At 41.2% G+C, this 20,682-nt stretch overlaps 2 protein-coding genes across 5 annotated transcripts in view; both read left to right on the plus strand.

The window, feature by feature from the left end:
* SELP (selectin P) overlaps positions 1-15,897 on the plus strand; it is a 42,485-nt gene extending 26,588 nt beyond the window's left edge. For 2 of the 3 annotated variants that reach the window (XM_053605933.1, XM_053605935.1), the window contains exons 10-17: positions 896-1,081; positions 7,119-7,304; positions 8,663-8,872; positions 9,892-10,077; positions 11,301-11,420; positions 13,230-13,260; positions 14,615-14,670; positions 15,255-15,897. In XM_053605933.1, coding sequence (XP_053461908.1) covers positions 896-1,081; positions 7,119-7,304; positions 8,663-8,872; positions 9,892-10,077; positions 11,301-11,420; positions 13,230-13,260; positions 14,615-14,669 — 974 coding nt within the window. In that variant the 3' untranslated portion in view covers position 14,670; positions 15,255-15,897. The remainder of the gene's footprint in view (positions 1-895; positions 1,082-7,118; positions 7,305-8,662; positions 8,873-9,891; positions 10,078-11,300; positions 11,421-13,229; positions 13,261-14,614; positions 14,671-15,254) is intronic. The other variant, XM_053605934.1, reaches the window with a different exon arrangement.
* A 1,903-nt stretch (positions 15,898-17,800) lies between these two features.
* The window catches only part of F5 (coagulation factor V), a 77,465-nt gene continuing 74,583 nt past the window's right edge, over positions 17,801-20,682 (plus strand). The window contains exon 1 of one of the 2 annotated variants that reach the window (XM_053606312.1): positions 17,801-18,133. In XM_053606312.1, the coding sequence (XP_053462287.1) occupies positions 17,976-18,133 (158 nt within the window). In that variant the 5' untranslated portion in view covers positions 17,801-17,975. The remainder of the gene's footprint in view (positions 18,134-20,682) is intronic. The other variant, XM_053606313.1, reaches the window with a different exon arrangement.

The following is a 20,682-nucleotide window of genomic DNA, read 5'->3' on the forward strand; positions in this document are numbered from 1 at the left end:
GGTATTGCTATCTCCCCATTTTAAAGGTAAAAATACTGAGGCCCAGAGAGGTTAAGTGACTTGCTAAAAGTCACACAGAATGATCTCTGATGCAGGCAAATTCCCTAGCACCTCAAACTCTACATGGATAGACTGTGGCAAAGACCTATGAAACCTAATTTAACATTTTTTTTTTTTTTTGGTAAGTGAACCAAGTAGTCTTTTGTGGCTGGCATTTGCAGACAGCTGATGACATTATGTACCTACTGTATGTCCATGATTTTTTATTATATCTTTAATTTTTACACATGATTGAATTAACTTACAAGGCAAGGATTCTACTTTTTCCCGTGCCAAACAGGAAATAACCAAGGCTCAGGAAGGTTGTTGTCCTAAGATATGTTGTTAGTAAGAAACAGAGTCTGAATGTCCACAGATTCTTCCCACTGCCTAGTCAGGGAAAGGAGGAGAAAGTATTTGACTTCATTTCCATTTTTCTGTTTCCGTTCACTGTTTGCATTGTTTTCTGGTAAGGTCATCAGGCTTGTTTCTGGAGAAGACATCCAGGGAACAATCGCTTCCACTCCTGTCCAGGAGCAACTGAAATGAGTCACATCACTCTCTTCCCAAACAGAACACCAGCTTCCTTTGAAAGTCAGCTCTGAGGCTGTTTGTGAGAGATCATGACAAGATATTAACCAACTGCAATCTTCTATTTTGCACCCCGTAACTTTTAACTGGTGATAAAGCATCATGAGAGTCGAACAATTATTTTTAACCAAAGGCTGCTGTTGCATATTGAGGTCTCTCTCTCTCTCTCTCTCTCTCACACACACACACACACACCCCCTGCTGATTTCAGTTTGCCGAGTTCTAAACCCATCTCTTCTTTCCTCCTCTGCCATGCTCACGGCAGCCATCAGCTGCCCATTGTTGCTAAGTCCTCAGAATGGGACAGTGACCTGTGTCCAACCTCTTGGAGCTTCCAGTTATAAATCTACATGCCAATTCACCTGTGATGAGGGATTTTCTTTATCTGGACCACAAAGACTGGATTGTACTCCATCTGGACACTGGACAGCCTTGGCACCGAAATGTGAAGGTAGGCTCCTGGGTCTGTCCTTTGTTGTGGCTTTTCAGATGACATTGTAGAATGGAGAATCACTGGGGATTGACATGTATAAAAGCATACATGTGCTGGGTGGCGCCTGTGGCTCAGTGAGTGGGGCGCCGGCCCCATATGCCGAGGGCGGCGGGTTCAAACCCAGCCCCGGCCAAACTGCAACCAAAAAATAGCCGGGCATTGTGGCGGGCGCCTGTAGTCCCAGCTACTCGGGAGGCTGAGGCAAGAGAATCGCTTAAGGCCAGGAGTTGGAGGTTGCTGTGAGCCGTGTGACGCCACGGCACTCTACCCGAGGGCGGTACAGTGAGACTCTGTCTCTACAAAAAAAAAAAAAAGCATACATGTGCTAAAACAAACAACATACTCGCCACAAAACATGGTCATCTATATCAAAACTTTCTCTCTCTGAATAATCTTTTAATGACATTAATTCAACATTGCACAGTTTTATGCAGTGCACATCAATGTCAGTATGGCATTTGATGCTTACCACCATTCTGAAATAGTGAGGAAAGGCGGTACCACTCCACTTACAGATGAAGAAGAAACACAGCCTGGGAGAGGTTGAATAGTTTGTCCAAGGTCACAGCGTTAATAAGTGATGAAGCTCAGCTATACCAGTGGAACTTTCACTTCCTTAGAAAGTCTCTTTCTGGTACATATATCATTCATTCACTTGTTCATTCATTCACCCTTATGCTCACCTTCACTGAGCACTCCTGAGTCTCAGACATTGAGCTATTCAGGAATGGATGTGATAAAATCCTAATGTGACTATTATTACACTTCTCCCTCCACTTCTATATGGATTATAAGTGCCTTGAAGGTAGGAGCTGTGCCTCTTCATCTTTATACCCCCTGCAGCAACTAGGCAGAATAAAAGTGGGTTTGTGACACCCATCTGTTGAATGAAGCTTATCATTTACCAGTAAAACTTACTCAAGCCCAAGTTCTGCTGACAGTGAATTCAGGGAAATCCTCATCGGCCAGGGCCAAATATCTCACCTGTCTTCAACTGCCCCAAAGCATCTTGCTGGCAAAGCACCCAGCACATTCTATGTTCTAAAATAGAAACGCACTGAATTGATTCATAGCTCACGTTTATTTTCAAAAGTCACCACTGTTCCAGTTAATTGCTCAGAGTATTAGTCAGTCAGTAATAATGAGACCAGCAAGAATAGTTGGTATTGCTTATGTTGTACCAGCTTTTTCATAGACATTATTATCACATTCAATCCACCCAAATAACCCTTAAGATGGTTATTATTATTATACCCATTTTAAAGATGAAGAAACTGAGGCTTTGAGAGGATAAGTAGCTGGCAAAGGTCACATTTACAAGGAAGTGTAGATTTTCAAATCCAGACTTGTGCAACTAGGGCTACAGTTTTTCCTGCTGCACTACACTGCCACCCAGTGGCAGGGCTTCTAAATCCTGGGGCAAACCCCTGTGAATGTACTCTTTCCCACTGCACCGCACAGATTGCAGCTGTAACTGCTAAGATGGACTTTAGAAATGGCAATGCCTGGTGATCAGCTGAGAGAATACATTGGAGGACATCTATTAGTGTTTTATGAAAATAGCTAAAATATTATTTATTCCTTTTTGTGGAATGAGCGCTAGATTCATATCCAGAGTCATGCGCCATTTAGAATGTCTTATTCACATCCTCAGGCTTCGGTTTTCTCAATTCCAAAAGAAGAGCAGTGGGCAAGATCATCTCTGAGGTTTCTTCCCCAGCCAAGAATTCTGTAGAGTAAAAGACATAAAATGCTACCTGCTGCTGTCAAAAAGATAGACTATAAGCCATGTGAGGAATCTAGAACATTTATGGGGACAGCATTAGGGCTTGTGTTTACTGTTCATCCATTTATTTCTTGTGCTCTTGTTCATTTATTCCATTGAACTTTGTCATGAGCTCTATTTTCTCAGGTTCTATTTTAAGGCTAAAGAATCAAAGTTCCCTTAAAAATCTTACTCATGTTTAAAATAGATGCAACCAACATGGTTGTTATCTGTAATCTCTGAAGCCCCTATCTCCTCTCACTCCTTTCCAAACTTGCCTCCCACCTTGCAGGCCCACGCCAACCCAGTGGCAAGAACCAACCCCTACAAGAGAAAGCAGCTTCAGCCCACTGAAGCCCTGAGTTGTCAGCCATGTATGATCCTGACCTTAAGTTCTGGTTTTCATACCAGTGTTTCTATCTCATTCTCCAAATTTATTCTCCAGATTTAGGCAAATGGTTCCTCTTTTCCCATATGCCTGAGTCCATGAATTTTTAACCCTCAGCTCTACCTCTAGAGCTTTGACCTTCACATATTGTTTTGCAGAGTCCTAGGCTACATCAGAGGGGCTCAGGGGCCACCAAGTAAGCAGAGGCAGTGTGGCAGGTGGAGTTCTCAGCCTTTCTCTGCAGAGTTCAATGGAAAATTTCATTTTGGAGGGTGTTTCCTCAAATATTTCCATTTTAGTTAGAATGCCCATTCCCTGGGTCCTCTGAGACTTGGACTCTTCCTACACAGTCGTTCCTTGGTAGCCACAGGGATTGATTCCCGGACCCACCTGGGTACCAAAATGTGCAGATCCATAAGGTCTGTATGCAGAATGAAATGATGCAATATTTGCATATAACCTCTGCAATCCTCCCACATATTTATTTATTTATTTGTAGAGACAGAGTCTTACTTTATGGCCCTTGGTAGAGTGCCGTGGCCTCACACAGCTCACAGCAACCTCCAACTCCTGGGCTTAAGCGATTCTCTTGCCTCAGCCTCCCGAGCAGCTGGGACTACAGGCGCCCGCCACAACGCCCGGCTATTTTTTGGTTGCAGTTTGGCCGGGGCCGGGTTTGAACCCACCACCCCCGGTATATGGGGCCGGCACCTTACCGACTGAGCCACAGGTGCCGCCCCCTCCCACATATTTAATTATCACTAGACTACTCGTAACACCTAACAGCATACACACAATCACTTCATTCACGTGGATTCGTTGTAGCACGTGGTGCACGGCAAATTTAAGTTTTGATTTTGGGAACTTTGTGGAATTTTTTTCCCAAAATGTTTTCCATCTGGGGTTGGTTCTGTTCATAGATATAGAACACATGGATACAGAGGGCCAACATCCACCATCCTCTCTGCCTTCACTCTCCAGGGCCTGAAGTTCCTTCCAGGAAGGCTCTTCCATGGACTTTCATGATGCCATCTACATGCTCATGTACAGTGGCTATGTCCTTCCTCTCCCTGCCTGTTTGGTCACTTTGGTAATAAAGACCACTGATCTCTTATAACCACTTAACATTCTATCATTGACCCTTTGAAGACCATGTCCGGCTGCTGGGCCCAACTTCTCATGTCCATTCTCCCCATGAGTTGGGAGAGGTAATCCTGGTTCCAAATCCCAACCCCATTCTACATTTCTGCCTTGTTCCTGCTTATCCACATTCTAAAATATAGCAAACCAGACCCCTCCAAGCTATGGCCTGTCTCACATCTTTCTTTTTTCCTTCATTCCCAACATTTCTCTGACTCCATGGGGATTCTTAGTTTTGTTTTTAAAGTTTGTGTTTAAAATAGCCAATTCAGTTACATTTATTATTTATACTATATCTTTTTTCTAGGAAGTTATTGAGCAAACTATATCCAATTCAAGTAACATGAGGTAATAAGAAGAAACAGAAATGAATGTACCAAAGCTACTTAAAATAACATAAATCAAGATGTTCATGAATTTATAGGCCATGATGTATACCTACTTAACAGATTACAGAAAAATACCAACAAAGACCCCAATGAGACAGAACTGCCTTGGAAGTCAGTGAAAATAGAGCACTAAGAATGTAATAAAAGCAACCTTTATCTGCTTTCTATTCTTCTTACAGTTTTTTATTTATTTTCCAAAATCTAGAATAGGCTTAAAAAATAATCACTTTTTCAAGTTACACATAGAAATAATTCCTTGGAGTATACCTTTTCTACACTAAGCCCCACCACTCCCACATCATCAATGCTAACTCCATACATTGAATTCATCCTATGTTTTCTGAGAATCCACTGTATGCCAGACCTGGGTTAAGACTCAGCATTTCTCATCGAAGACTTCCCCTGAAATGGGAAAACCTGCTTCCTTACACAGTTCAAGTCCAGCCCTTAAAATTATGTAAAGGCCTTTGGCTGGACTAGGACCCAGTCACCAGGTTAATCTGTACCTGAAAGGGTTCAGAGAATTTTGTAAATACAGAAGTCAGAATCTGTAACTTTGTAATATCCTCCAAGTGGATTTAGTCCTACAGTCATTTTATACTAGGGATCACTTCAGTAAATTTTGTTTGAATAATAACTCCTCTTGTTTCTTTTCAAATCAGATAAAAACACGTTTAGAACGCATCTAAATTAAATGGTACTCATTAATTTATTCATTTATTTAACAAATACTTAGAGTCCTTGTGTGCCAGGCCCTATTCCCTGGGAGCCAATGTTGAAAGAGCAAAGTTCCTGCTTTCATGACCCTGACATTATGCAGATTCTAGGGCTTAAAGATATAATCTTGGAAAATTCTGAAAAATTCTGAAAAATTTATTTTACTGAGTGTTTACGGATGACTTGACATCTAGGCCTTATATCAATAGACGCGTTTAGTAAATATTTGGTAAGTGAAATTAATTTTCATGGAGTTATTCAACAATTTGAGAATATTGAACTGAAATTCAGTATGTTACTTTGGCTATTTGAATGGATTCGTGCAATAAGAATATATGATCCTTCAGTGAACAATCTGTCACTGAAAATCACATGAACCAGCATATAAAAGCCAAATATGGTAAATCACTTCTTTATGAGGCAGCATGTAAGACTTGAAGAAGTTTTTAAAAATCAGAATGGCCAAGCAAAATAAGCTTTATTTGACCAAGGGATTTAAAATAATAGAATAGCATGGGCTTTAAAAAAAACAATAGTCACTCAGTTTGTTAATGACCCAGTATTTGTTTACAAGTAATAGCCTTATGTCAGAGAATCTAATGGGGGAGAAAGGTATCGTGCTAACAAAAATATGTAACTGTAATAGTTTGTAATATTAATTTTGGGAGGAAACTGATTAGTAAATTAAAAATTACTTATTAATCCACTCAGCAAGTGATTATTGAGCAGATTCTGAAATGGGAAGTATGAGAGACACAGAGATTAATGGTTCTTGGGTTTTAGACACTTGCTGTCCAGTAGAAGAAGGAAAGTATGACAGGTGACGTGACATCATCTGAGTTCAAACAGAAAGTTGTTGCATTCACGGGACACAAGTTCAACAGTGATCGGCAGAGGCTTTGGAGAGGCTGTGTGTCGAACTAAATTCTGGAGGATTGGTAGGATTTAATCCAGTGGAAATGGAAAAGAATTCAGGGTAGTGTGAGCCAAGAACCAGAAGCAAGAATGGGTGAAGTCCATTTAAGGAATTCCAGGAACTAATTTAGATTGATTGGGAGGTTTTGAGCTTTCCTGTGCTATGGAGCTGTGGTATTAAAAACAAAAAACAGCATGGGGATTCAAATGGAGGAAATAGTTTGAGACAGAAAGTGATCATTGCAGTTTTAGATGTGTTGAATTTGGGAAGATGGCAGGCTATCTAAGGGGAATTAGGCTCAGGCAAAAGGAAGGGTAGAAGTGAAATCGTGCGCTGCACCATTCAGATAAGATAGTGGGGCTGTGGGAGGCTCCCTGGAGCAGAGGGCATGGAGAAAATAGAATGACACTGTCATTTCTCGAGTGTGGCTCCTGTAGTCTTTGGCTTCCTTATCTTTGTGACTTCTGCCTGTACTTCTCTCTGCAAGCACCCGACGCCTGCCACTGCCCTCAGTGGTAAAGAACCTATCGCATACGTTGTGAAATAACCACCTTTTAGCAAAACCTGGGATATAGCAGCTGCTCAACTAATATTTGTTAACTATATAAATGAATGAAATTTGTATAACAAAACTTCCGAATAAACTTGGAGTTTGTGATACTCTTGATTTGCTATTCCAGCTATCAAGTGCCCAGAACTCTTTGCCCCAGAGCAGGGCAGCCTGAATTGTTCTGACACACAAGGAGAATTCGAAGTTGGCTCCACCTGCCATTTCTCTTGTAACAAGGGCTTTAAGCTGGAAGGTTATAACAATCTGGAATGCACTACTTCTGGAAGATGGTCAGCACCTCTGCCAACCTGCAAAGGTAACAATATATACTTCTCTGGAAGCTCTACTTCCAGAAAAATTTTCCACAACAATAACAAAAACACTTATATAGATCTTATATGTGACAGGTACACATTATACTATTGTTTGGGTCTAACAAACACAGCCTATGAATTAACAAATTTCTTTTTTTTTTTTTTTGTAGAGACAGAGTTTCACTTTATTGCCCTCGGTAGAGTGCCATGGCATCACACAGCTCACAGCAACCTCCAACTCCTGGGCTTAAGCGATTCTCTTGCCTCAGCCTCCCGAGTAGCTGGGACTACGGGCGCCTGCCACAACGCCCAGCTATTTTTTTGTTGCAGTTTGGCCGGGGCTGGGTTTGAACCCACCACCCTCGGTATATGGGGCTGGCGCCCTGCTCACTGAGCCACAGGCGCCGCCCGAATTAACAAATTTCTAAGGAGTGATGAGATTTTATGTTTATGAACAAAGATATGTCGATTCTTTCTTTCTTTTTTTTTTTTTTTTTTTTGAGACAGAGTCTCACTATGTCACCCTTGGTAGAGTGCTGTGGCATCACAGCTCACAGCAACCTCAAACTCCTGGGCTTAAGTGATTCTCTTGCCTCAAACTCCCAAGCAGCTGGGACTACAGGCCCCCACCTCAACGCCCGGCTATTTTTTTGTTGCAGTTGTCATTGATGTTTTAGCTGGCCCAGGCTGGGTTCGAACCCACCAGCCTCTGTGTATATGGCCGGCACCCTACCTACTGAGCTATGGGCACCACCGATATGTTGATTCTTAAGCAGAAGTTTGGTTTCATAGTTTTGGCCTCTTAAAAAGCTTTATTGGAGCCAGTGGAGTGGCCTCCATCATTTTATTACCAAGAGGAAGTACAAGAGGTAGAGTCACTAGTTTAATTTTCCAAATCAAGGAATTGAGATGTGGAGATGTCAATCATATTCCTGCCACGTGGCCTCTAACTGACAAAGCCAGTGGCATCATTCACATTTCACCTTTCATGTTGACCTTTGGCCAGAGAACAATGCCACCTCCCTACAAAGCAGGAGTGGCCAGGCAATTGGCCCATGTATATTTGGCTTTCCTCTGAATTTCTGCACCAAATCGTCTGCCTTTTTTTTTTTTTTTTTTTTATTGGTAACATTGATCCTCAGTTTCTTTTCCTGGCCAGGAGAATCATCTCTTCAAGGACATTTCAAATAATTTTTTTCATCTTTTTTTTTTTTTTTACACCTGAGATGAATAGTTTTTAACTTCCTTAAATAGATGTCTCTAGAGCCGCCCTTGTTATGGAAGGAGTGAAAGGCCCATCAGCTCTGTTGTGCTCCTTTTAACTGGGAGCTCTCTAATGTGAAACATTTCCTCACAACAGGTGTAGCATCAGTTCCCGCTCGGGAGGTTCAATGCCCAGCCCTCATCAGTCCCGAGCAGGGAACCATGTCCTGCAGGCATCATCTGCAAACCTTTGGTTTGAATAGCACCTGTCACTTTGGATGCAAAGCTGGCTTCACCCTGGTGGGAGACAGCACTCTGAGCTGCAGACCTTCAGGACAATGGACAGCAGTAACTCCAGCGTGCAGAGGTAATGTGAAAGGAGCAGGCAGTTCTGCAGATACTCAATCTAGACATTGCACCTGCCTGTTGAAATCCCTCCCAACCACAACCACCACTGCAAGTGTTAGCTCCTCCAGGAAATCTACATCAGGCCCAGGAAGAAGTCATGTGCAGCAGGCACATCCTCACTGCCCTTCCTCATGTCACAAGCTAATGTTCTGGTGCTCTGAGACCTAAAGGAGGAAACATTTGCAGATGTCCAAAATGTGTTAGAACAATAAGCATGCTAAACGTGAAACCAGCCATATGAATGGGTAAATAACCAATTACAATTCTGATAATCATCTGACAGTATACAAATTCCATATTTTTATAATAATTGGGACCTAAATAAAAAGCCATGTATGACGCCTCTTGAATAACTATCACTGTATACATGAAGCATTGAGCCCTATATCTCTTTCATCTTTGTATCCTCCACGAAGCAAGACACAGTGCTTGGGCACTATTGGGCATTAACATTTATTTGAATTTAGGTCAATTTTCTGAGCTTCAGTTTCCTATCCACAAGTAATAAAGAACAACCTGAAGTTCTCTGAAAAATAAAAAGGATGATGTCTCCACTTCTTTCAAACTTCCAGTGTCCCGACATGCTGAGCACTTCTTATTATGTACTTTAACACACACACATTGACATGCCAGTTGATCACAAGTGCAGTTATGATAACATTTAGAATAACAGTATTTTTGAGAAGAAAATTTCATGAAGAGTATTTTCGGAGGCAAGATCGAGCAATCCATTAGCAGGGGTTCATCAGATGCTACTATGTGCCTGTCCTAGTTCTTGGGCTATCATTTTTCCACTGGGTATTTTAGAGCATGTGATGTTGGGGGAGTTGGCGTGAATACTGGAAGTGGCCCATATCTTTTCTGAATTCTCATATTCTGCCTCATCTACGGGCAATGCTAGTCAGGTTACAGTTGAAACCATAATCCCGTCCTCCTTCATTCCACATGTCAGATGTCACTCTCCTGCATTCTTTCCAGCTGTCAAATGCTCAGAACTGCACATTACTAAGCCAGTAATGATGAATTGCTCCAACCTCTGGGGTGATTTCAGCTATGGAGCAACCTGCACCTTCCATTGTCCAGAGGGTCAGTTACTTAATGGCTCAGCAAGAACAGCATGCCAAGGGAATGGCCTTTGGTCGACTACCGTGCCAACCTGCCAAGGTACATTTTTCTTTCTTTTTTTTTTTTTTTGCCTATCTTGTACTAGCACTTTATTTTTTGTTTGTTTGTTTGTTTTGCTGGGTTTTTTTTTTTTATTGTTGGGGATTCATTGAGGGTACAATAAGCTAGGTTACACTGATTGTAATTGTTAGGTAAAGTCCCTCTTGCAATCATGTCTTGCCCCCATAAAGTGTGACACACACCAAGGCCCCACCCCCTCCCTCCGTCCCTCTTTCTGCTTCCCCCCCATAACCTTAATTGTCATTAATTGTCCTCATATCAAAATTGAGTACATAGGATTCATGCTTCTCCATTCTTGTGATGCTTTACTAAGAATAATGTCTTCCACTTCCATCCAGGTTAATACAAAGGATGTAAAGTCTCCATTTTCATACGGCATAGGTAGCCACTTTGATATGGAAAATAGCAAAATCAGTGTGTCTTCTCTGTATTTCTCACAGTGGTCTTCCTTTCCACCACGGGTTTCCCCTGTACTTCATGAATGTTTCACAATCAATCAGGCAGGATCTTCTTGCCTTGCACAGAGTGGTGGGAACCAAATTGAGCGACTCTGCGGAGCTCATCACCACTCCTTTTCAGCGCTCTGATTTGTAAAATGAGTCCTCTCACTTCCTCAGAATCTCTGTGTCACATCTTGAAGTTTCAAGTGTTACGAACTGAGTTATTTCGCACAGATTCCTAATTTGTTGTTTCAGACCTTTGTTTACCACCTACCTCTAACCCCACCCTCCCACCCAGGTTTTCCTTAATGAAGTTCCATCTCTCTTTCAGGAGTATAGCATCCTTCTCTTTTCCCCCCCTAATTTTCCCTATCGGTTCATCATGACTTTTTGTGGCATATGAAATTTTTGATGGCCAAAAAGAATGACCCACGGTTTATTTTATTTGCCCAAATGTCTATGTGCAAGTTTCTTGTGTTTGCAGTTTCTTTTTATTCTTTTTATTGGGTCCTTAGTCCGATTTCATTGGAAATGAGAGTTGGTCTCTAAGCCTTAGGAATAAAAGCAGGCCCTGCTTCCCATTCTGCTGCAATGGATTTCTGACTTCCAGATCTTTCATGCTGGCTTTTTAGCATTGCCAGGATCCTTGATGATTCTACTTAATCCTGCATCTCAGAGTTCTTAGGACCTTTCTGGAAGAGGAAGACTGTTCTTTTGCATAATACATTTCTTATATCTCGTGTGTGTATCCGTGTTCTACAGCAGGACCACTGACTGTCCAGCAAGCCCTGACTTACTTCGGTGGGGCTGTGGCCTCTGCCACAGGTCTGGCAATAGGAGGGACACTCCTGGCTCTGCTAAGAAAGCGTTTCAAACAAAAAGGTAAATAGGCAAGCGACTTCTCCTTGCTTTCTTTTTTCATGTGATTTTGGGTGGGGCAGTAAAACCACAACTTCAGGAGTTCACACGGCAAAACATTTGCATTAAAAGAAAACAAAGTCAAGATAAATGATCATAAGAACTGACTGCCCTTCAGAATCACTAGGGAAACTTTTTAATATACATAAAGAGACACTGTGTTCCTTAGACTGTGTTCCTTATTTTCCATCAGAAAAATAACTTTGGAGCCAGGCACAGTGGCTCACGCCCATAATCCTGGCACTCTGGGAGGGTGAGGCAGGTGGATTGCTTGAGCTCAGGAGTTCAAGACCAGCCTGAGCAAGAGTGAGATCCTGTCTCTACTAAAATTAGAAAAACCTAGCTGGACAGTGTGGCGAGCACCTATAATCCTAGCTACTCAGCTATCAGGAGGCTGAGGCAAGAGGATCGCCTGAATCCACAAGTTTGAGGTTGTTGTGAACCATGATGCCATGGCACTCTACCCAGGACAACAGAATGAGACTCTGTTTCAAAAAGAAATTAAAAAAGAAAGAAAATAAAAAGAACTTTGGCCTAGGAATGAAAGAAGGGAATGGCCTGTCTCTTAAGGTTTAAAATATCTTTTTCAATCTTCTCCAGACATTGAACTGTAAGGTCATAAAGCTTTGCATAAGCTCGTGGGGCTCTCCATCACTCCTTACAAAAAGTAACTGGGGACATCATGGGGGCCATTAATGCTCAAATCCAGGTGTCTGAAAGTGGCTGTGTCAAAATATTTGACAGAGTGCTCATTGACATGAGGGGCAGAACCACTTGTTCCCCTGTGCTTTTTCTCTTTCCATTCACAAAGCTGCTGTTGCATTGAGGCATTTTCCCCAAGCTCCTTCATATACTCTCCTGTGAATGGGTATTTCCCCCTTTGTCTACCCTCTTGAAATAAGCAAAAGGAAATATTCCACTTAAAAAGACCAATGAGATATACCAAGAGCTACAGCTTTCCCTCCATCCAAAATTTGTGCTTGTTTAACCAAACTCAGAAGATAGAGGCAAGAGCTCCCAAGACCTAGACCCTCATCTCCATAATCGAGTAGGAATCCCACTATTCCTGCTTTTCCCCTCAAGTTCTTTCATTGCTTTTGACATATTTTCCAGGAAATCTTCAGAACAATGGAAAAAGACCAGCAGGCACCCATCCTCCAGAATCTTAAATAATAAACATATTCATTTGCTGGTGATAGGGCTCTTTCTTGGCCTTGTCCCAATTTGCTTTCAGATTTCCTTATGGCCAAATAAGATGCAAATGCTATAGCCATGTCTGAAGATTCAATTGTCAAAATCTGTTGTTTGGATTAAGAGAGGAGGTGCCTGATCACATATGTTACCTGGGGGGAAAATATCCACTGTCGTGTTGGCGTGCCCGCCTAGCTGAGGGCTATCACAGCATGCAGCAACAGAGTCCCTCAAGTACCAAAGAAATGTATTGCAAGATTCTGAACGATCAGAAAGATAGATGGACAGACAGACAGATAGACATATAGATACTGTAGATGCAGATATAAAATCTCCAAGATGCTAAGGTGGAAACCAGAGCTATGAGGAGAGATTTTTTTTTTTTTAACTAAATGAAGGAAGAAGAACATTTGAAACAGGTCTTACCTTGCAGGGAGATTGTTCCCATTACATCCCTTATCATCAGCCTATCTGAAATTCAGTCCACTGAGATTATACAACAATTTCTATCTGTAATGACCCTTTCCCTTCACCTTGTTTGTTTCTTTTAAACTCACCATTCATATTGTCTCACTTTTTTAGATGATGGGAAATGCCCCTTGAATCCTCAAAGGTAAGAGAAAAATGTTCATAAATGAATAAATTTTGTTTGACTTTTTAATCCCCTATATGTCAGGATGATCATGCTCAATGCCTGCCTCATTTTTATAATCCCCCCCCCTTTTTTTTTTTTGCGACAGAGTATCACTCTTTCACCCTGGGTAGAGTACTGTAGCATCGTAGCTCAGAGCAATCTCAAACTCTTGGTCTCGAGCGATCCTCTTGTCTCAGCCTCCTGAGTAGCTGGGACTACAGGTGCCCACCATAACACCCGGCTACTTTTAGAGACGGAGTCTCGCACTTGCTCAGCTGGTCTTGAACCTATGAGCTCAGGCAATCCACCTGCCTTCCCCTCCCAGAGTGCTAGGATTACGAGGATGAGCCACCGTGCCCAGCCTTTTTTTATAATTTTTTTCCAATATCCTCTTTTATATTCTGAAGCAAAATGCACAGATAATATATCCTAACTATACATAATGTTTTTTAAATCAACAAATGCCCTAATTATAAAGTAGAAATAAAAGGGAAAGTGATTTATAATAAAAACTAAATGTTAAAGTTTAGGTGCTACACTAGCACATGCTATGAGGTTGTCAGAAGCTTTCACCTTCCAGGAGAACCTCTGTGAAGGCAATAGCCACACAGGTAGACTGAACAGGAGAACATTGTATCAGAGACTTGAAGAGCATCACAAGTGTTGCCAATACCAACTTGATTTTTCAAAATGATGAATAATTCTGATAAAGATTTGCAAAACCTGTTACAATTGTCCATCAATCCATATGGTAATTGCATCTTAAAAGAGCAAAAGACACTTTATATATAAAGCAGTTGACTTTCAGGCTCAGAGAATTTTAACCTATATGAATATATGAATATTGATAGAGTAGATATTCCAAAGTGTGTGAGGTGTGGGACAATTCTTTTGTGTCTGGTGCCTATTTGGTTATCTAACACTTGGAACTCCTGCCCATTAAATGTCAGTAGAACTCTTGATGATTTATAAATATTCTTTAAAAATACCTCTAGGGGGCTCACTGCCTCCTTTGCAAACTAATGCTAGATTATCAAGTATCAAGATTGAGAATTTTGCAACTTCTCACCAAGAAGAGGCTGCAGCCCCCTAGAGGGCATAGCGTTTTTTACACAAAGCAACAATAATTTAGTGTGTTGGAAAATACAAATTACCCGGAGCTGATAAATGTAATCTCAAATATTTCTTTTGGTCTTTATCTTTCTTTCCTTTTTAAAGCAGAATTCCAGTGGTGGGGTGGTAATCCATGCTTTCTGGAGATACTACGTGCTGGACTGTGTTGTTGGGGGCTAACCACTATATGGCCGGTCACTACTGTGTTTCTATTCTTTAGCCACCTAGGAACATACGGAGTTTTTACAAATGCTGCATTTGACCCGAGCAGTTAGGGTAAGTTACCCAGGACAACATTTTGAAGAAAATAAAATAGAAAAGGAAAAGGGAAGAACATAGACTTTGACTTTTCTTTACGTTGTAAGGCCAGGCAGGAAATAGTGTTAACAAAAAACAAAAGACAGGTAAGACCATAGAGAAGTGACAATGTAATGAAGTGTCAATAGTGACAGCTCATGTAAGGCTTTCCATTTCCTCCAGGACAGAAACACTCTAATAAGACACAACTTATTTCAGAAAGTGTGATATTCCCATTATTGGCTGCTTGATGGTATTGATCCCATGACCTTGCCTGAGAAGTCAGGACTGTGAGAAAAATCTTACAAACATTCATGGAGTCAGTCCCCTGTGCTACTTGCTGGGAAAACAAAAATAATCTGATGTTGTCCCTCTCCCAAAAAGCTTAGTGGGTAGCTGAGTTTCCCACAAAAAGTAGTAGCCTGCATGGCAGAATCCAGGAGTCTGGAATCTAGAAAAAGAAGATTATGTTGAGCCTTAGAGATAGATATGATGAGAAATGTCTTTCTTTGGTATTTTAAAGGAAAATATAATTATTTAAATTTCTTTTGTTTTATTTTCAGAGATCTGTCCTTCTCTTGGTCACCTCATTCAAGCTCCACAGAATCTTGTTTGTAAACATTAAGCCTCCTGCTAGTCTTGACTCAACTGCAGTACGTTGGCTGAAGTTTTCAATAAATACTTGTGAATAAAAGACATGGAATTTCCTTAGATTAGCCCTGGACCAGAGCAGGATTGTCCCACAATCCCAAACTCTCCACCCACCACCCCTTCCTGCTCCACCTCTCTTTTTCCTCCAGTGCAAGCCACAGAGGCCAGGAGCCAATGTTTCTGCAGTGGTCTGTGGGTTTCCACTTGGCTGTCACTTGAAAATAACAGTTAGCCAAAGAGACTAGAGCATCTGACTCACAAGAAGACCAGACTGTGGAGAAATAAAAATGCCTCTTTATTTTTGTATTGAAAGAAGGTTTTCTCTACTGTGTCAGAAGATGGATGACAGCTCTTACTTGAGAGAATTCCTACAGAAACTTTGGGGTTTCCAGTGGTTGCTGGTTGCTGTTTACAAGGCTTCCAGAGAGGCCTCTGAATGACACCAGAAGACCAAGAATCAAGACAGGAGGCCATGTCACTGCAGACCTTCCTGTCACCAGTCAGGCTCCCTCAAAGGACCCAAAGACCAATATTCAAAATGTGTAATTAAAAAGATTCTCCCCAAGTGCCATGTTCCTCTGTTTGATGTTTTATTTAATAAGATCTGTACACATCATGTGTTTACTATCAGTGTAATATACAACTACAATTGTCCCAGTTACAGCCTGACCCTACAATCAGTCTACAAATATATATCATGCAACCCCCACCCCAAGAGAAAAATTATAGAAGCAAAAAAAGTCTTCATCACCTTAATGGTCTACAGGAAGAACAGATGTGTTTTGCATGTTCTTTAAATTCCGTGTTTAATAAATAGGTCATTGAAAGTTAAACAAAGTTTAACACAGTTAAAACAGTAAAAAAAAAAAAAGTTACACAGTGCTTACCAGAAACACCTGGTAACCAAAAAACAGAAAGCTCCAAAATATAGTTATTTTGTCTCTGTGAAATGTAACCAATGACTATATTCTGAAGACTAGACAATCAAATGTGCAAATAAAAATGGTAAGGCAGTCTAACTACAAGTTACTAGAATTTTGGTGAGTAGCCTTGGGATTTATGGAGACTATGTTTTTGAGAAGTTTCTCTGATACACTGCAAATAGCATCTCTAATGCTTTTTATACTTCACTCACTAAACTAGGAAGGACTCTGGTTCTCAACCTTGTCTCCTGAATCAAAATCTGAATTTTGTAAAGCTCCCCGGGGAATTCTGATGGTTTTGTCTAAAGGTGGGAACCACTTATACCATAAATACAGATGTGTAAGGCATTGTTCCTGCTCTTGAATAGCTTATATTCTCGTTAGGGAGATGACAGACACACAGAACAATGAGGGCAATTAACACGAGCATACATAATTTGAATAGTGTTGTAAGAATTTGTAAAATGGAAAAGTCCATTTAAGCCCAGAATCATGGAGGTAGGCAAATCTCTGGACTGTAAAGAATGGCCAGGTAAAGAGAAAGAAAATAAGCATTCTAAATTGGTAGAATAACATCAGCAAAGGAGCAAAGACAGACGATTAGTGGTGGGTGCCTGGAAGAAGCTGTTGATAAGCCTGGATTTGTTAATGCAGACCTCATGCGACCTGCCACATTACTATCTATTGAATGTATTGATTGCAAAAAGAACGCAACGAAAGATTGGAGGCTTGCAGATCCAGGGAACCAGGGACAAGTCACCTTGATGAGGGATCTGAGAGTATCATTCTCAGATTCTCTGCTGGCCAGATCCTCCAAGAAATAGAAGCGGCCCTGGAGGTGGGAAAACAGAATCAGAGATGAAAATATGCTGGGAATTACGCTCCCAACTACCTCATCTCTCTTATTTTGCTCCCAACTACCCTAACAGGGAAAACTATCACCATGCCTACTTTGCAGATGTCAAAACTGATTTGCAGAGAGGTAGAGTGACTTGCCCAAGACAACAGCCAGGAAGTGGAATTGAAATCCCGATGGCTGATTTTCTCAGCCACGCTTTTAAGCCCTCTGCTGGGCTGCCCTTTAGCTGGTGTTCATTGGCAGAACTGTGTTTTGGTAGAAGCCAGGAAAGCGCCCCCAGAGCGCTGTTCTCAGTCCTGGTCCCTTGCTTCTCGACCACCTGAAAATACAATGCGCCTGTGCCCAGGGACAGGGCACCATTCCCTTTCCTGCAGCCCAGGAGGGTCATCTGGCTAAAGGCGTTGCGTTCCACTGCACTGGGAACTGCAGTTTGGCAAGTGTGAACTTTGACCCAGACCGCTGGCGGGTGGGCGTGAGGGGCTGCCGCTCTAGGGGTGTTATCGGGTGGAAATGGAGCAATACTGTTTTGTCTAGTGGCTCATCTGGGCACTGTCCCACCTGCTAAACCCTCTGCTCTCTGTCCTTTCTTCATCTGTAGTGAAACAGTCACTAATCTAGCTACACCCCTAATACCTCACCAGGAGCAGTGACCCTACCCGGAAAGCAGGGAGGGAGGGAGAGCCAGAGGCGACCGCCCCTGCGAAGCGGGCAGGAGCTGCGGAGAGGAGGACGCTGCCACCCACAGCCCCCAGGAGCTCACTGCAGCCGGGACCGCAGGCGGGTGGCGGCTGGGCGAGCCGTGCCCAGCTCCTGCTCGCGGACGTGGTAGCTGCAGAAGCAAGAAAAGAGCCATGTTCCCAGGCTGCCCACCCGTTTGGGTCCTGGTGGTCCTAGGCACCAGCTGGGCAGGCGGGGGGAACCCGGGGGCCGACGCAGCGCAGCTAAGGCAGTTCTACGTGGCTGCCCAGCACATCAGCTGGAGCTACCACCCCGAGCCCGCAAACCTCAGGTAACTCAGGTGTGGGGTCTGGGGGGGCTTCTCTGCAGAGGATAAGCTATTTCCTTTAGAGAACATTCTTTCCCTTTGCAATTCTGTGAATTTTTGAACAACAATTTTCAGTTAAGTAAATGCAACTAATAGGAGCGTATAATGAATGAAATAAACTTGGCGGAGGCTAATTTTGGCTCCAGTAACACAGCTGATCATTCTGAGGGTATAGAAAACATCTGATTGGTTAGATGCTGCTTTCTTTTCAGGAGTTTGTTTTCGATATAGTTTTGTTAGTAGGCTTGATTGTTGGTTTAATATATTGATCGACTGAAAAGCACCAGGCACTTAACTCCTTGGTTCACTCTTCCTGCAAACTCCTCTTCCCAATGTGTAGTAGTTTAGTATTTTTATGGACCTCCTAGTTATATATTATCTATTCCATTGTCCACACAGCTTTATCTTCTACAGTTAAAGGTGTGCACCTTGTGCATTGTTAGAAGCAGACAACTGAATAACCACTGCCCTATAATTTTGCTGCTTTCTTATACATGATTTTCAAAATATCATCAGTCCACAAAAATGTAACATTTTTTGCATTTTCACCTTTTTTTCTGCTTTGTATTTGACTTATTTATGCTAGTGAATGTGACTCTTCATTTTTTCTCACTCTTCATCATTTCCTGGGGTATGGTTTACCCTGGCTGTTGTGATAAGGTCACTGTTTAAAAGCATATGTAACTAAGATAAAGCTTAAGTCATACAAAACTCTGGTTTTGGGTTGCCAACTATTTTTTTCTAATTGAAAGGTTAAAAATAAAACTTCCCAGAAATTAACCAAATCCTAGAGACTATTTTTCCAGTTAATTATATTTTAATTTTTTTCAGTGGTAAACCTCCTCATGTGACTCATTTTTTTTTTTACTTAACATCACAGTTTAAGTGATTGTGAAAGATGTGTTCCTCTTTTATAATTACAAAAGCAAGTGACCTGCCAAGAAATAAAGTAATATTTTGAGACCTTTTAGTGAATAGCATTAACTTTTTTAGAAATGGCATCATAACTAGGTCATTTTAGAGGATAGTACATACCATCTTGATCTTATAAGAAATACCTCCTTTTCAAAAATAACCTTTTAAATGTTATATTCTAAGGTGATAATCTAGGTCACACCCACATTCTTGGGGAACTGCCATAAACTAAAACCTCAAAGAAAATAACTGTCTTTCCAACATTAATCTTGCCTGTTCCTGGGTGGAACGTGAACTTGGCTGCTGGTTATCGCATGCTGTCTTTATGCTTGGGTGTTTGTTTTCTCTTCTGTAGTTAACGTAGACAATGACAAGCAGAATACTGGAGGTAGAACCACAAAGCCAAAGGTCTGATTCATGTGAAAGTCCACAGGGACCCATGACAGGTCAACATGTCCCTTTATTCTGTAGCTGAGTTTCTAATATTCTGGGAAGAGTTATTCCTCTGATATCAATTATTCAGTCAAAGCCATGGAAAGATAGCCCAGACAAGCTTCCAATATGGTTGAACCTCAAATCATGTCATTTTTCTCTAGTACTGTCATATGAAAAACGTAACTTGTGTATCTGGCTGCTTAAACTAAGAACTTGCTCTAACTTGTTCTGCCCCAAGAGCTCAAGGATACTCACTAGGGGGATGTCAATGTAGACAACGCCATACTTTACCAAAGTGTGTTTCAGCACAAAGCAGAGATCTGTCTACATATTTCGTCTAATGTTAGTAGGACAATGCCTTTTAAAGGTAAATTATATCTATTATTCTTGTTCCAGGTCTAGGGTATGCTTTCCAACATTTCCTTAAGGAAGTTTCCCCTCTAGGGTACTACCTTTACAGGATTTTTCTTTTTATGAAAAAAAAAATCTTTAAATTATAGTACTCATAAATGGAAAACTTCTCAAGCATGTTATTTGAATTCATATCATCTTTAATTTTCTATTCAGATAGATTATTTTCCAATATAAACTGTTTAGGTCAAATAGATATACCTCAACAGGAATATATAACATATACATTAAAACATACTGGGAATCATAACTCTATTGAAATTACTCCACATATATCATAAAGGACTGGTTTTTCTTAATAAAGATTTTATATAGCATCTACATTTCTTTATTTAAAGATCTGAGGCATGAGAGGAAAATTATTTTTGATTTATACTAAAAAAAATTGATTAAAATGGACTTTAACATTAGGAACACTATCTGTAGACTCCTGGAATTCTTGGGTTCTGAGAACTCTAAGCGATCATTCGATTCATTTTCAACTTATGTGTTTTAACCTCCTATTTTTCCAATATCCTCCCCCAAATAGTTGTCTAATTTCTACTCGATTGCTTCCAATGACTGAGAATCCCCTACTTTCAATATCTAGCCATTCTAAATGTATTTCCTCATACCTCATTTAATTCTGACCACTGATATTGAACACAGATTTTGTATCCCCCACATTAAATTATGAAAATTACTAGAATTATAGGTTTTTCTGCTTGCTGGGAAAATCTGAAAGCTAAAGACCAACTTCTATTACATTTTGA

The sequence above is a fragment of the Nycticebus coucang genome, chromosome 10, assembly GCF_027406575.1.
Source record: "Nycticebus coucang isolate mNycCou1 chromosome 10, mNycCou1.pri, whole genome shotgun sequence".
Classification (NCBI taxonomy): Eukaryota; Metazoa; Chordata; class Mammalia; order Primates; family Lorisidae; genus Nycticebus; species Nycticebus coucang.